Source organism: Melozone crissalis, unplaced genomic scaffold, assembly GCF_028551555.1.
Source record: "Melozone crissalis strain CALT ecotype California unplaced genomic scaffold, PUWL_Pcris_2 ptg000063l_1, whole genome shotgun sequence".
Lineage (NCBI taxonomy): Eukaryota > Metazoa > Chordata > Aves > Passeriformes > Passerellidae > Melozone > Melozone crissalis.
The window spans coordinates 8,270,674-8,288,130 of record NW_026535841.1 but is presented as its reverse complement, the minus strand read 5'-3'; the positions used below and the strand labels follow the sequence as shown (position 1 = coordinate 8,288,130).

General features: G+C 41.7%; 1 protein-coding gene across 9 annotated transcripts in view; it reads left to right on the top strand.

Annotated features, from left to right (window-relative positions):
- The window catches only part of ARVCF (ARVCF delta catenin family member), a 245,730-nt gene that overhangs the window by 95,727 nt on the left and 132,546 nt on the right, over positions 1–17,457 (top strand). Inside the window, exon 1 of one of the 9 annotated variants that reach the window (XM_054288903.1) lies at positions 11,987–12,067. The exons of the other annotated variants lie outside the window; for them this stretch is intronic. Within the exon in view, the coding sequence (XP_054144878.1) occupies positions 12,047–12,067 (21 nt within the window). The 5' untranslated portion in view covers positions 11,987–12,046. Of the gene's footprint in view, positions 1–11,986; positions 12,068–17,457 lie in introns of those variants that run through there. 9 annotated transcript variants of the gene reach the window in all.

Here is a 17,457-nt window from a genome sequence, read left to right as displayed (position 1 = left end):
ACCACTTCCAAGAAAACTTAATAAAAGAGTTTTAAGTTACTGGGGTCTGCGTGACTCTTATGGAGAAACAGCCCCTCTAAGTGACCCCAGGCTGAATCTGCGTAGGCTCAGCTCCCTGCCACTGGGTGAGGGGAGCTTTAATTAAATGATAATTAGCACTGAGGTTTTTAGAGTTCCTTGTATATGAAATAAATGGTTAAATAGCTAAATATGCACAATTAAGAATCAATGTAAAGTTAGTTGTGTGAATTTTCATAAAGTATAACGAAGGCCAAATTCCTCCCTGACTTACTGGAATTAAAAAGTGTTTAACCAAAGGATGAAAGCTGTACCTTCAGTCTTATGCAGAATATATATTTTCATCTCTGGTGTTTTGTGTTGCATTTCATTGTGCAGAGTACACAAAGCAAAAGGCTGTCTGTGCTCTGCTGTCTGTGGGGATTGCTCACACCCTGCAGTGAAATCCACCTCTCTGAGGCTGTTCAGTGAGCACTGGCTGAGTGCTGCAGATCACCCCAGTCAACTGCTTGGTATAAGGAATATTGCAAAATAACTCAAGTAGCAGCTTTTGGTGGTGATTATACATAATCTAGTTATTCTGTGTATTATTTGGACAAAAGAAAGGAGGGTTAGCTCCATTTTATGAGTGACAAATAATCTTTAATGATCTTCACAACCAGGCATCAGTTTTCCATGTTGTTTGTTTGTCAAAGTGGAATCTGCCAAAGGGATTTGTTAGGGAAGTGTGTATAGTCAGGGCTTTGTAAATAGAGTCTCTCTCACAACTTCTTGTTCAATATACAATCCCACACTTACTCCCTTCTTAGAATGGAAAATTAAGTCTTTTTTTTTCCCTTTTAATTTTAGACATGGAAAAGTACTATATATGTGGGCAATGTGCCAGGAGTGTTACACTGTTCTGAAGTTCTCAAAAGACAAAATCAAGGTCTTATGAAAATATTGATTCTAATTAATGAATCCTGGAACTCTTATTTTCATTTTTTTTTTCTTTAAATAGCAGCTTTAAACTCGTTCCATAACAATAACTCCTTGTCCTAGACAGCCCAGTTAGCCAATTGCTGGTGAGTTCTGCCTGCTCAGTATGAATTTCAAATACTGGAATGGAACGTATGAACTCTGGTGCACTTGCTGAATTTTTCTGTGAGTGTCTATGCCATTGTGTCTTGTCTTTTCTTCTTAAAGAGAAATACCAGATCTGCAGATGAGGTCAGGGATGTGCTGTAATTGCCAAAAAGTGCGTGCATAGGCTTCTTGATTTTGTGTTAAGTGTGGATATTTGTTAATAAAAATTACCTTAAACTTAAAAATTACCTTTTCATGAGAGAGTTGATTACGTGAACAATCTAAACAAATCATGAATGGTTTGTTCAGATATTAGTTAGAAATAGCAGAGATTATTCTTTAAGAGGAAGCTTTCTCAGAGTAGGAGTTTCTGGGAAGCATTGTCCTCACAATGAGAGGTGCTAAATGTCCTAATGTTGAAATGTCTTAATTGTTGAAATGTCTCCTGTTAATGTTAGTGAGAGTCTTTTACTCAGGTAGGGGCCAAGGTGTGCAGTTTGGCAGTGCCTGCCAAACCTCCAGGCTCTGCAGAGGTTTGTACCCATCTGTGTTCCTGCAGGAGGCTGTGAGCAGCTCCTGCCATAGGGACAGTCCCCTTTAACCCACACAGGCCCTGGTGAATGGGTACAAAAATGCTTTTTGTGCTTAATGTGCCTGAATGATGGGTAAATATCACTTCTGCCTCTGTGCAGCTTCCCCAGGCTTCCACTGCAGCTGCAATTAGAGTTTGTTGCTGAGTGTGCAGCCAGTGACATGAATTAGGGTGTTTCAACTGGAGAACTTTGGGAAGATAGCAGCTTTGTACATGTGTTACTGCAGATTCTGAAGGGTCAGATAAAGTGCTCTTTCAGACTAAGAACCCTCTGGACAAAAGGTCATTAGTTACACAGTGGAAAACTTGGCATTAGTCTGGAAAATGTAACATTTAATGAAACTTTGGCCACAGATCTTTTATCACAGTAATAAAATCTCCTAAAACTCTCTGCAGGTTTTAACGTTGTTCTTGACTGTCTCTGGCCTTGAGTGCTGGGAGCCACGTGGCCAATCACTGCTGTTGAGTGTTGGAAGGGAAACTCTGGTTGTACTAAAGACAGAAGAGTGGTCTGTTAATGTGTATTTGTGCTTGCTTCTCTGACTTTAGAGGTAAATCATGTACATTGGTTATGATAGTATTTCGGGCCATGGAAGTCTTGGCAGTCTTTGCCTTTTGATCAGGTTTCCAGGACAAGCACAGTCCAGTAAGTCACTGGTGAGTAGCACCCATCCCGTGTCTTCTACATGCTCAAGTGTCTAGTTGATAATGCTTTTTACAAGACTGAGAAATCTTACTGTTCTTCATGTATGAAGTATAGTTTAACCTACTTGGTTTCCAAATCAGCCTTCTGCTGCTCTGCTCAGTGGGAACTGAAGTTGGGCAGGAAGGAGATACAGATGTGCCCATGTGGGGTATGGGCTGTGACAGCTGACACAGAGATGCAGTATTACCACCACAAAACAGAACTTACTACTAATAAAGAATACTCTTTTATATATCTATGTATGTATATACACTTTTATTAAAACATTATACATGTGATACTTATTAAACACAAGATTATATCCTGCCTTGGTTTAAACTGGCGTGGCTCCATGGGTTTCAGAGCAGCTCTGTCAAATCTGATCATCTGGAGAGCTGAACAAGGTTTGCATTCAAAGATTGTTTCCCATCAGTATGTGGTGACAACTTCCATTCCTGTTAATGTTGCATAACCAAAATAAAGTACAGCATTCAATAAACCCCTGTTGCCAGCAAAAGCACTGGAACAATACTTGGACTTCTGTAGTGCCCTACAGGGATTTGAGAGGGGTCTTCTAAGTCAGAAAAAGGCATTATCCTCCTTCTTACAGGTAGGAAAGCTGTGGGAATTGCCAAATCTCACATGGTACAAATAACAGAAGTCAGCCTTTTACATGCTGCTGGTACAGGGTTTTATTTGTCAGATATATTGACTCTGATGGGCCTGTGAGAAGTAACATGGGTTGATCTGAGAACTCTTCACACTCACAGAATCATCCAATAATTAAACAGTTACTGCATTTGACTATAACTGTGATTCTTTTAGATTCCTGTTGGTGGGTTTGTTGGGATGTTTTTATATAAAAAAGTGAGCCAAATTAATAAAATTATTTTTTCCTTCACTTTGCAAATATTATTATAGCTGTTCAAGGAAAATTAGCTTATGGAAAAAAAATACAGAATATTTTCATAGTTGCAGTTTGGATCATTTATATATCAGCTTATGTTCCAGAGAAATAACACCTGCTTGAAAACAAACACCCACACTTGACTTTTTTTTCTTTTTCAGGCAGGTATTTTTAAGCCATAATTAAGTACCCATATTCTTCAGTCATTTTGTTAATCTGAGGTACCTGTGACTTCTGCCAAAACAGAAGTTTTGACATTTAGTGAATTGAGGGTTATTTTCAAATAAAAGGTGAACTCTAAAGCACACCAGAACACATGGTGAGCATTAAAAAAAAATACAAGATTAGGTCAGATTGCTTTTCTAAGAAAATACCATCAAGTTAACCTTTCTGAGTCAGCCTAGGCTACAATAGCACTTCTGTCTGTATTTCATTACTTTTATTTAAGATTCTCTGCTCCACACTGATGTAGTACAGACTGCTAGAATATATAGAGACTGTTTCCAGTGCTTTGATAGTAGGAACATGGGTGCGTTAATATTGTATATAATGGTTGCTTTAATATTGTATGTATGTTTAAACATATCTAGAAAAGAGGCAAAAATGGGTTCTGAGCTTCACTGAATCTTCACCTTGCTTTTTTTCTCTCTTGTGCATCTCATACAGAATGCAGTTCCACCTTTGTGTGTAAAGTTTCATGTAATTAGTTTGAGTTTGTAGTGCCTCTTGGCCTCCTGTGTTATATAACATATTTGTGCTCACATTAAGGGACTGACAGCATGGAAAATTCCTTTTTTTTCCTTACAGGTAAGGTCAGGTACAGACAACAATGCTGTCAGTTCATGACAGCTCCCTGGTGTTACAATACTATTTCCTGCTACATTGCCAAATACCAAGAAAAAAACTCACTGGTAGTTAACCCATGCATGTTCTGCTTCTGCCAGTAGTGATAGGTAGCAAAATGTTGAAAGAACTTGCAAGGATAATCCTTATTCCTTTATAGACCCAGTGACCCATAGAAATGCACATTCTGCTTTGGGGTACAACATGGTTTGGTGTCAGTCACCTCACACCCCATCTGTGGCTGCTGCTGGCCCTGCCCAGCTCCCCTCACTCTGTGATTTGGCTCTGCTGGTTCCTGGCAGTGACAGGGGCACTCACTGCCGTCAGCCTGAGCCTGCACACTCAGTGTGAGTTACTGAGCTTCTGGGAGTGACCTGGCTCAGGTTTCAGCTTCTGCATATGTGCAACTATTCAAAGGCTCTGGGGGGAAGGAGGAGGGAGATTTGGGAATATGATTCCCATGGGAGAATGAGTTCTTAGATCAGAATTCAGTGTGAGCTGAGAGGTACTTACACCACCTAGGGATCCCAGCAGTTGGGAACTGCACCAGGAGCCATTGCTCAGCTCCTTTGCAGGGAGATGTGTTCCCATATGTCCCTGTCCCTGGCTTCTCCTGTGCTGGACATGATAATAATTGCATTTAGCTTGCAGGTATGGAACTTTGAACATCTTTTCTATGGATGTTGTCCCATGTCTGTGAAAGCATCAGTTCCTGGTTCAGAGTGAGGGCCAGGACCTTTGGCTGATAGCAGAGCAAGAAGGAAGCAGGTGCAGGAGCTGGTGCTCCTCAGCCCAAACTCTGCAGCTGGCCTGGGGCAGTGCTGCTGCCAGAGCAGGAGCTCTCCTGGAATCACGGCAGGTGTCAGCTAGAGACTTCACAGAGTGACAGTGTGGCATGTGGCACCACTGAGGAGCTCCTATTGTTTGCCTTTCTGCTGGGATGACCCAAATTCCAAAGGAAGTCCTACAACCTGCTTCATGTATTGCAGGAGGAATTCCCTGCAGAAGCCCAAAAAAAAAAGCGAAAAAAAAAAGTTTGTGCAACAGGCATATCATATGAGAGGCTCTGAAAATGGACTCAAGTGATATTCCAGCAAGAATTTAAATTTCCTTGTTCTTCTGTTTCTTGAATTGTCTCACCCTTGTGATTATTCTTCAGTCTTCATTTAAGGCATTAGATGGTAAAAACACAGATACAAGGGAATGAGAATAATAGTATCAGTTTCAGCAACAGTTAAGAAGCTTTGACTAGCTGAATCAGAAGCTGTGCAATTCTTTCCAGAAGGGATTTATTTGATAAGCAAACTACTTAAACCCCACTTAGGAGAGTTATTTGGGGCTCAGAGCTGCTGGCACGCAGCTGAATCCACTCAAAATCTGATGTGTTATCTGAGAAGTATTTGTATTAAAACTTTGTCAGCAAGTCTAGTTTAAAAAGTAGATTCCAAATTATTCAATAAAAAATAAAAAGGGAACCCAGCAACTGAGAAACTGACCCTGTGTCTGCTGGAAAAATGACTTTATTCTTTGTAAGATTTGGGTTTTTTTTCAAAACTTAATTATATACCATTTTATAGCTTTACATGTGCAGGTTGAAAATATACTTCCAGCTCCAAAAATCACACCTTTGCAGAAATGTCATTTTTCTCTCTGTCATCAAAAGTACCTCACATTCACATCTCACACTTCAGCTGTTAAATATGTGCTGTGCAACTCTCTGTGGGAACTGCTGAATTCCAAAGTGCCATCTAATGTTTGTCTGCAGGACAGCAGCTGCTTCACAGTAATGATGGTAATAGTGCAAGGCAATGGCCGTGTTTGCCCTAAGCATCTCAAATATTTTTGCAGTTTCATTTGCCTTCATGGTTCCAAGTCCTTTTGTTTAGTGTAAATTTTTATTGAATGAGGTTTTGGAAGCAATTGAAAAACAAGGATTTTCTTACTTTGTTTGACAAGACTTGTGAAAGAATAACTTTTCACAACTGTTAGCCTTTCTGGCGTGGAGCTGTGCCAGGTTTTAATTAAAAATATTTAAATTGAATGAAAAATTCACTGTTCCATAGTAATACTCCATGATTTTACATTGCTTTACTAATAGAACTATGTTTTCTTTTAGGCGTACATATAAGAGAAATACATGAAAATTAAATTTTGATTGCAGTGTATTATGTAAACAGGCATCTAGGCTTTTCTTTGCATGATGTCTCTGAGTGTTACAACATCAGCAAGTATAACAGCAACTAATTATTAAAAAAGTCTTAAATAGGAACATTAAAATGTAAACATTAAAGAGTAGTATCAGGTTTCACAAGGTTTTTTAAAAAAACAACTTTCTAGTCCCATTTACCATATTTTCTTCTTGATAATTAACATGAATCATCTTAAATTAAAGTTGTGATTTATTTTTCATGTCCTGCTGCTTGTTTGTTTCTCAGTTCAGGCAGCAAAACATGATTAATTGTCCTGACTTTTTAAGGTTTTTAGTTGTCCTACATTTTAGTTCCCAAGCATATGTCTGTATTAGTTTAGTTGGGTTGTTCAGGAAGAAAGATTTTAAACCATTAGAAAATCTTTTTGTACTGTATCTCCCAATTTAATGAAAAGATTTTGTTCCTAATACAGGCCTTGATCCGTAGGGGTGCAGCGAGGCAGTTTCATCCCTGCGAGGTGCTGCCCAGGAGCTGGTCAGCCTTTGTGAGCCTCTTCCCTCACACAGACACGTGGCTGCAGAAACTTTAAAACCACCAAGCAGCCAACCTGGCAATTTCCTCTTCCCCTGAGCCTTTTGGGTTTTGGACCTGCAGGGTTCAACCTCGCTTTTAAACTCAAAAATTTTCTACAGTTCCCCTTCAGGTGTCTGCAGTGTCTGTAAGCTCTTGTAACTAATGCTGAAAGAGCCCAAAATGGATGGTGGGTTATGATGACATTGATAAATTACTGAGTCTTTTGCTAGTTTAGGCCATCCTGATAATGGTTCAAATTATGTTCCTGCTTGCTTTGTCACAAATGTGGAGTGATTCACTGAAGTCATCAGTGTGACTGAAAACAGAATGGCCAAAGATGGCCATGGGCAGCCTGAGGCTGTGTGCCAACTGTAATTAAAGCCTTTGATTTAAATGTATGTCACAGTTTACTATTTATTTAGGTATTATGAAAAAAAAAACAACAAAAAAAAAAACACAAACCAACCAAACAAAAACCAAACAAAACCTCAACAACTGCTTCTTTTTTAAGCTACTAAATTACTAGCTGGAGAGAATATTTTTTATCTGTAATTGTGGTGACTGGGAAATGCTGTGGAATAGCATCAGAGTTCATTTTTAGGACTTAATCTAAAATGCTGGCACAGGGCATTTTTAGAATACTGTAGTTAAAGATTGCAAAGAACTTTGGTGTCTGTGTTTCTAACCCATCCGATTAGCTTTTCTTCCTTTTTGCAGTCTTATTTTCATATGCAGCTATTTAAAATACAAGAAACCTGCTCTGGAATAAATTTCATACACAGAGACCTTAATTCTCTCTTCAGAAGGGACTGCAAAACAGCTTCAGGTTTTGGTTTGAAGAGGACAATAATTACCATGAAAATGGGTAGATTGTGCAGACAGTTATCAGTCCGGTTGGCAAACCACATTTTTGCCTACTGGATGAGAGAATGATGCCTTAAGCTGGTACCTTCTGAGCAAGAGTTTGTAATATGCAGCATGAAATACAGCACAAATCGTCTGGAAAATCCATAAACCAAAACAAAAACTAAGAAATGAAAAATGGTTAATGCTGGGTCTTTCTTTCCTGCATTTAGTCATTGTTTTCCTTTTCAATAACTACAGCATGAAATTATGGTCATAGTTCCAACCTTAACTTGATCTGTTTTCCTTGCTGTTGTTGTTCTGTTATAAATGTCATGGTAATTAATTTTTTTTTTCATAAACCAGAGTAGATTTTTTTATGCCTTTAAAATGTAGTTGATTCTTACCTAAATGAAGCTGCTGGGAGGAAACATAGGTCATTCATTCAGATGTGACCTATATGCAGTGACATGTACCTTCCTCTGTCCTTTGTTTCTAATGTAAGCAGTGCTGTCACCAGACTGTCCTTGTTCTCATCCTGTCATATGACAACTTAGATGAAATGGAGTTGACTGATACTAGATGTAGCAAGATGGAAGCTGTGTTGGTATACAAGTTAAAAATCCCCTGAACTTACTGAAATGCCTGGTGGTGTCAGCCTGTAGAAAGTGTCTGCTTTGCTGCATTGTTCCTCAGCCTTGTGATCCTTTAGATCTCTTTTTAATACTGGCTTCTTAAATAAAGAAGGCACCTAAAATTATCCTCCATTAATACAACAGCTCCCTACTGAGGCAACCTGGCTTGGTCTCCATTTCCAAACTTGCAGTATGGGAGCAAGAAGATTGTCAAAACCATGTTCATGGCAACGTTAGAAATACCTGGGTGGATGTGTCCTACTACAGTCATGTAACCATTTTGGAGCAAGTACAGATGCTTTGAAAGGGCTCCCGTAACTTTTCAAATACATTTAAAAATGATGATAATACTAACAGGAAAAGATTTCAAAATGTATCTCAGAGATAGAATGTTGTGTTTGCATTTGTGTGGATTAAAATCACGACTGTAGGGCACTCTGACACATCCCAGTGTGCTGTGCTTTAGCTCTCCCACTTACCTTGTTTATTTGCTGCATGAAATTCACAGAAGGACAATAAAATACCCTTGGCATGGCAGCTCCTGTATGAATACAGGCTCTCTAATTCGGAGAATTGCCATGGGTGATGGTGCTGCTTTTGCCTGTATGGTTAGCTGGGATTCTTGATTCATCTTGTGCCTTCTTGCTCTGTTGGCTTTATGGAAGTTACATATCACTGAAGCCATATGTTATGATCCCAGGCAGAGCTGTAAACCATTTCCTTTTTACTGCCTCTGAGAGCAGATCAATCTATAGAGCAGCACTAGTGATGGGGAATTTTTTAAGGGTAATGGGAGAAAATAAGAAAAGAGAGCCTGGCTGAGATACTATACTATTCCATCTTCCAAAGAATTAAATCCCTTCCTATTTATAAATTTTTAATTTCTCAGCAAGAAGAAAGAAGGTTTTCACCCTACTTTTGCAGCTGGGAAAAAAAAAAAAGAGTGACAGATTAAGAATTTAAGGTTCATTTTAAAAAAGAGGGGAAGGTTGTGATGTAGTCAGCAATCTGGTACTAATGGATAGAGTGTTTGTTGCCAGAATCTGGAAGTTCAGTATAACCTTAGGGATCTAATCCATAACTCTTTTTTAGGTAATTAGTTCTTTGACTTCACATTGCCAAATCTCAGCATTCAGAATTGTATGAGCTAGTAAAATATTACAAGAGGCTAAGAGAACTTAAGATATAGTTTCCCTTAAAAAAATCTTTTAGCTTTGAGTCAAAACATTTTCAAAATTTACTTCACAACCAGAAGGCTTACAAGCATCTATTTTATATTTTGGAGGAAAAGCATGTTTTTAAATAACAACCTGACTCCAGCAGGTGGGACTTCAAAATTCAGCAGCACTAATCTTGCGTGGCTTGCACAAATACATGTGGGTTTACAACATGAGAGACTTCTTATGTGAGTGAGAATTGGCAAGTCCATCCAGAACGTTTTCAGTTTCGTTGCTTTGCATGCAGGAGTAGCTCCTTCAGTGCCCTATGGATATAGGCTTTACACTGGTTTTCCTTTGACAGGGTATAAAGGTCTGGCACATGGCCATGTGCATGGCTAAATTGAATGGTGCTGTTCTGTGCCAGCATGGCCTCAACAAAAGTGGAGCTATTTTAGTTTGTTAACTGAAGAAAAGTTGGACAAGGAGAAGGGGTGGGAGAGCACTGTACAAAAGTACAGGAGACTCATACAAACCTCATTCCTTTTGCTTTGGCCTTTACATGTTTTATTAATGGCCACTACAGGGGAATAATTCAGAGGCAACTGTAGATAGAATACATCTTTTCCCTCCAGTGAAGCAAATCACTTCGGCTAAACCTTGTGCAACATCTACCATTGCCCTTGTCAAACTTTACAGCATTTATTTCTAAACAAACTAGGATGAGCTGGGTAAAAGAGCTCTGCCCTGTTCACTGCCCCTGAAGTACATCTGGAATGCTGACTTTGGCAGTAGTAGGAAGGCTGAAATTAGGATTAAATAGGTCTGAAACATTTCTTCCACTCTTAAATGTCTGTATAGGAGATGCCACTTTTTCATGGTCCTCTGCTAAGATTGATACAAATTAACTGTTAGTTATGGGGACACTGGAAGGATGTTTTAAAATTTTCAGGGAACCTGAAGCTGGGATGAAAAGAACCTTTCATGCTAAGGTGCCTATTCTGATAATTAAAGACAATTCAATTGTACCTTTCTTCCTGGTGTATAGCTCGTCTCCCTGGCTCTGACTATGCCTGTTTTCCAGGGATTCAGTCCTTAATTACCATTGTTCAGCCACCAGCTGTTACAGCGTCGGATTTACTTATTGCTTTGGTTTGCAGGAACCTCGTAGGAAAAGGGAGGACCACCATTGACTGCCCCTTGGCTGGTGTCTGCAAGCAGGGCTGGATTTTCAGCACTGGGGACCTCAATCCCTCCCAGATCTGGCCAACAGCTTCCATGGAAGGGCAGGGCTCTGGTTCAGGGCTGGCTGAGCATCTCCTCTTGCCCTGTTGTGGCTCCAGGGGGAAAAATGCTTCAGGTTTAGTTAAGGTTGGTTTACAGCTCTTGCTTTCAAGACTTGAGGTCTTAAAACATTTAATACATCATTTCATGTAGTTTTGTGGATAAAGCAGAAAGAAGGATCAGATCCTAGAATAAGAAGTATGGGAAGGCTCTCCTTCTTCCCAGGTGTTTCATAGAGGTTCACAGCCTTGTTCAAGGAATGGATGTTAAAAATTAGGTACTTCCAATGTACTAGGAGGAGATGGATGCGAGAACCGTGAACCATGCTGGGAAGTTCCAATTTTTGTTGCAGAATGTGGTGGATGCAAGGCATAGCACACCTGGCATTCATTTTGATAATGAGTAATTTATCCAGGCAATCAGTTAATGAATGTGGGACAGGTTTGTGGGCAGGTGAATGGCTTTAAAAAATGAGGCCAGTTGTACTTTTTAGCTCTGAGCCTCACCGCACCTGTGTAAGATGCAAAAGGGAGGAGACGGTGATGGAAGATCATAATTCTCTGGTGTTGGTGCATTAGGGATGCCATTAATCTCGAAGTGAAGCGCAAAAAGTAAGCAAGCGAGAAGGTTTCCTTTCTTGTGCTTTCTTGCAGAGCGCCCTGTGATTCCGGAGGCAGCTGCGCTCTCCGGGCAGGCGCTGTGGGAAGGGCTGTGTGCCGCCGGAGCCGGCAGGTTACAGCTCTGAGACGCGCCGGGAACAGGCGGCTTCCCTCTTTGTCTCTGTAATCCATCAGGAGAGATCCGGGGGGGCGGGCCGGGGAACCCCCGGGGCTCCGGGCGCGCAGTCGGCGGCAGCCGGAGGGACCGCGCGGCGGCGCCGGGCACGGCCGGGGCTGCTCCCGCGGCTCTCCCGCTGCCCGGCCCTGCCCCTCTCCCCGCTCCCCCGGCGCGCCGGGCGTGGCCGCTCCGGCTGCGGCTGCCCGTCAGTGCCGCCCCCCTGCCGGAGCCTCCCGGCGCCGGGGCAGCGGCGGCTCGGCCATGTGAGAGCGACGCGGACGCGTCCCCTGCCGGAGCCGCGGCGGTGCCGATGCTGCCGGCGGAGCGGGGCTTTTCCCTGGATGGGCTCAGTCCGTAGGGAGGCTGCGGAGGGTGCCGGTCTGGGTACAAAAGGAGCGAGCTCCGCCGTGGGAGGAGGCTGCGGAGGCTGTCGGAGCAGCGGGCTGGGTCCGCGCAGGGGCTGCGGGCAGCCGGAGGTGTTCGGTGCCGGGGACAGCGGGACCTGCACCTCGCATAAATGCCTGCGGAACTCAAACAGGTTAGTGCGAAACTTGTGTCCTTCCCCTCGGGCTCTGCGGCCGCGTGTGCGGGTCCTGCTGGCGTGGAGAAAGCTGTCAGCGCTGGAAGGGGTTGTTTATTTGTGTTTGCGATTTTAGCTGAGAACTAAGGGCAAAAGCTGAGCTGCTCTTTCTAGCAGAGCATTCGAGAGAGAATCTGCTTTTGTCTCTGTTGTGTTAACTGGTGAAACACCCAAAAAAGCAAGCCATTGTGTTCTTTGACCTTCTCGTCCTGCTCAATAAATCTAGGGAGCTCTTTGACATGAACAGCTAGAAATAGTGCTTTTAAAAGAGAAAGCTTTGCTATTGTGCTTTTGTTCAATGTTTGCTTTTCCCATACTGTGTTCCCTGGCTTTCTCTTTGATTTTGTTGTTGGACATACCAGAGAAATAACGGTGGTTTTTCACTCTAAATGTTATCTTAAACATAAAGTTCTTCTTGGCTATGGACTTACAACTTGGTGCAAAAATATTTCAAATATTATTCTCTACTTTGAACTGTCATTGGATATTCTAGGGCAAAGCTGTTGCGGACTAGATTTAAATAAATAGAGATCATATAGACTCGTGTAATTCATAGGTGCTTTTCATGGATAACCTTCTTCTCCTACCTTGTAAGCCTCAGGAAACCTGATAAATTCAGGTGGTGGCAGGGTAGAGCTGCTTCTCCAACTAGGATGAGCTTGTGTCTTTTTCTTAATCCTCTTTTTTCTCGTCTGCCTTTGTAATTTAAAACAGAGTACTGTAGAATAGGAGGATGCCACAATAATACATCACTGATAATACATCCCTGAATTTGTTTAGGTTCATTGCACTGAGGTTGTTAGAGTTTCTCTGGCTTGGTTTAATACCCTATTTCACCCACCCATCTCAGTAACAGAAGGCTGAATCATTTCATGATGCAAATAGGATGCTGATTCCCTTGAGGGGAAAGTAGCCCTTTCAGCTGGGTCCTCCAGTGAGGATTTCTTTGTCTGTAGGATTCCCTGGAATCACAGTCCTGCCTGTTGGAGGTGGCTGAATGCTGGTTTGTTTGGGTACTTGTTTGTGTGTCATGCTTCCTGTGGGCGTCTTAGGAAGGGATTTGATTTGTCTGTGGTGCTGTTCATATTGCCTGACCCACAGCTACTGTACCTGTCAAATTATGTGCAATGGATTGTTGAGTTTTCGATAGATAGATCTAGTTAGCAGCTCCAAGGGATTTTGGTTTTGTCTGGGTTTTTTTAATACATGAAGGAAAAAGCTGGAGGTAAGGAGCAGAATGCTAACAGTAAGAAAAAAGGTGTATTTCATGTCTTTTGACCCATGCAGTACAGCTGTGTTTGTGTCTTCTGGGTTTTCAGTGTTGATAGGCGGAAAAGCTTGAGTGAGAGTGGAAGGTTGTAGTTAATCACTTCAGGTCATGCTTTTCAGTTAGCTTGTAAATTCTTCTTCCATAGCAAAACAAAAAAATGTCATGGTTTTAATTTTCACACTGTCTGTCATAGCTGAGGATTAGACAGAGATGTGGTATTTTATCTCTTCTGTTGGAGTAATGGTTCTGGATTCATTCTGAGGTCTTTTCACAGAATAACTGTTCAGTCTGGTAGTGCAGCAGTTTATTAGCGAATGCTTTGCATAATGAAAGGTGGTAGTTTTAAGCCATGAGTTGTCAGAAAAATTTACTGTGCAGTTACAGGGCCTGTAGAAAGTAATTCTTTAGCTGTAATGATCACAATTAAGTAAAACTAAACCAAATGAATAAATGACTTTGAGGTAGATGACAAGTCTGTACAATCCATCCAGATAAAGATAGGAGAGATACTGCAATGGACTTCTGCCACATTAACTGAAGGCCTGTTGTGTTCAGATAAGGACAGCTGTGAAATAGTAATTAAAAAGAATGAAGAATGACTTCTAATCATGCTTTTACTGGGAATAGTCATGCTTCCTGAAGTTCTGGGCCACAAAAGGAGCATTGTACCTGAGAGCACTGGTAGAGGAACCAAATACTGAAAACCAGAAACGTGGCCATGATGTGGGAAGTGGGTGTCACATTCCTGAGTCATCCCTTGGCCATTCCCCTTCCTGCTCATGAGGGATGAAGGCTGTTGAAGTTTGTGCTGAGTATCTGCAGTGGCCTTGGAAGTAGGTAAAGAGTTTATGAAACTGAGAAGGATCTTGAAGTCTGGAACTGTTAAAATATATGTTCATGCAGTATCACATACGGCTTTGATCTGGATCTGAAACCTGAAGTGCCGGCTTGCCTCAGGGCCATGAAGTTGTGAAGGGGAAAGGAGTCACTTAAAGTGACTTTTGCCAAAAGTTCTTCAGTTCTCTGTTATTCTTGCTTAGGAAAATACTTTATTAACATTCCAGGTTCAGGCACTGACCTCAGTAAAGCTGGCCTTCCTCAGCACTTTGTTCCTGAAGCATTTCACTAGAGGATAATACTGATGTGAGACTATGAAATTGTAGATCTGGCAAGATGAAAAAGCAGTTAATGCATTAGTGCCATCCCTGCTATGAGTCTGTACCAGTGATGGAAAGCTTGTGGAAGAAATGTTCATGGAGGTGCAGCATGCAATAGAATCATCATTTTCCAAGCAATTGGTCAGGTCATATTAGAAAAACCAAACAAGAAAGGAATGTGAGGTTTGTCGTGGATCTCTGTAGGGATTCACTCATGGGTTCTGACATATGACAGGCCTGAAACAGGTCTAATATGCTTTACTGCCCTGGAGTGAAGAGATGTAGCAGTCTCCAATATTGAGTCCTCCTTGCTCCCCCAGGCATTCCCTTTGGCAGCAGGTGTGAGCCCTGTAGCAGAGCTGGGCACAGGGAATGGGGTTGGGACTCACTGAGATGTCGAACTAACTACAGGAGCAACTGAATGGAGGCACACACTTGTGTGAGCTCTGCAGAGAGGCAGTAATTCTCTACAGGATGGTGGATTTTTGAACTCTTTGGGCAGTTACTGCCCAATTCAGGTGTGGAACATCAGCTCAGATGTGAGAATGTGCCTTTGCCTCTCGTGGGGGAGCTTGCCCAGCTGAGTCCTTCAGCATAACAAGGTAGCCTTGGAGCTGCAGGACACCTGTGTGAGATGTGGAAATGGAAGTGTTCAGTTTCTGAAAATGCCTCAATAGGAACTGTGTTCCTTTATAAGAGGGCCTATAATGTCCATTTTGTGTGGGTGCACAGCTTTGTACCAGCAATGGACATACCAAGCCAAGCATTTCAGCAATTGCCCTTCCCAGGGCTGTACTGCTTAACCACCTGTCCCCAAGGTCTGGAGCTGTTCTACATGGAGCATCAGGCTGGCTGCAAGTTTTGCATAAGTTACATTGCAGTTACTAAAAATAAAAACATAAAACAATGTTTTGGTGGTTTTGGTTGCTGTAGTGTGTTTGTTTTTTTTTTTTTTTTAACAAATGTGGGCACTCAAGGTCTTTCCAAATGTAGAAATACTGATTAAGGAAGATAAAATGGAGAAAAAAGCATGTTAAGCAGTCACATTTGAAACTGGATGGACTGGATGTTTATAACAAGGCTGCTCACAAACATTGAATTGCAAACACTTTTTTCCCAGGAGTTCATTTCTGCCACTAAATTAAGGTTTGATTCAGTGGGAGTAGGCTCAAGGCCACTGGTGAAGTTCTGTCCTTGCATTTGAGTGTTAAAATAACAAGGCATTTCACTGAATAAAAGTATTTAGCATATCCTTAGTATGTCTTTACCTGTTCCTACCTCTCTTCCTCAGTTGCTCTAAATTATTTCCTCTGTGCTACCAAAATTCTGTACCTGTAATGCTGAGAAACTTGGAGAAAGCACTTGCTTCAGACTGCACCACTTCTTGTTCTCCTTTGTGGAAGTATTTGTGGCTGTTGTGGTGTGAGATGGGAGGTTCAGCTCTGTCTGGGGTTCAGAAAATCCTGTTCGCTGCTGCTGCTGGTTGTTGGTTTCCCAAAGTGTGCAACAAGGTAATGCACTCATGTTTGGGACTGTTCTAGGGGCAGAACCACTGAACTGGTGCAGCTGAAAAACTGAAGCCAACCCTAAAGCTCCATGAAAAGAGGATTGGCTCCCTGAGCCAGGCTTTTGAGCCCCTTGGAAGGGTTGTACCTTCCTCCTGGGCCTGAAACAGGGAGGAGAAGTGGCTCTGTGTGAAGTTCTTGGGAGAAGGAAAAGGGCAGGGCATGAACAGGAGTGTGTGGGCAGGAGCTCATGTGATGGCTCTGCTGCTGAAGCAGGGTGACAGTGCAGTACAAACCTCATGTGCCTTGGCCTGGGAGCTCTGGATGCATTTGGTTTGCTCAGATCTTCCCAAGGACAGACTGGAGCAATAACAAGATTGTATTCTTCAGGTGTTTTTAAAATCACTGTTGTTTCAGTAGCATGTGAGAAGTGAAACAAAGGATTTTGCTAGTAGGTTTTCTTTGGTTTTGTTTTTCCAGTGGAGGTTTGAGGAGTAATGGAGTCCCTGAAATAAATCCTGAGAGTAGAGAAAAGTGCATTTCAAATTCTTGGATAAAAGGAAAGCTGAAACTCAAACATTGATAGTTTTAAATGTCACTGTGTCCTTTGTGTCTTCTGTCTCTCATTAAGTTGCAGCTAGGCTTTGGGACCTTTTTTTAATTTGCCTTTATGCCTAAGAATGAGCAACTGTGACTATACCTGAGAGGAGCCAGATGAGCAACACTTGCTTTCTTAGGGCAGCATCAGCTTTTGTGTCCAAGATTCTTCCACCCACAAATGGGTGGGCAGAATCCTTTCTGTTGTATTAAGGGGTGAAAACTCCATGAACTCAGTGCTCCCTCTATACTGCAGAAATGTGAAAATCCATAACTTCCAATGGTGTTCTCTGCCTCTTTGATGAGTCAGGTCCACGCCTGCTTACAGCAGGAGATTGAAATACCAGAGTTTTCCCTTTTGTCCAATCCCACACATCTATCCTTAGCATCACAACTTCTCCGTGTTCAAAAAAGAAAGTGTTTTAACTAAACTTGAAGTATTTTTGAGCTTTGGATTTTCTGCCTCTACAACCTAAAGCACTTGGTGCAGTTCTGAACTTTTATTTTCAGTAAAACTTTCTCAGCAAGACTATTGTAATGTTCAGAGAGATGTTCCTGAAAGTCTGTAATGAAACCAGTGTCAGGGGTATATTTTTGTACTGTAGAGACTGTATTTTTGTGTGTGTTTATATATATGTGTGTGTGGGTATAAAAATACATACATGGAGATGAGAAGATGATTTAATTTAGGTAGCATTACTCTGGATGTGTGTAGTGTAAGATGGATCAGAAGAATCATCTGGAATGTTCAGAAGTCCTTTTAGAGTACAAGCTTGTAATGGATTAAGGAGCTGATGAAAGAGATGAAGCACAATTCGT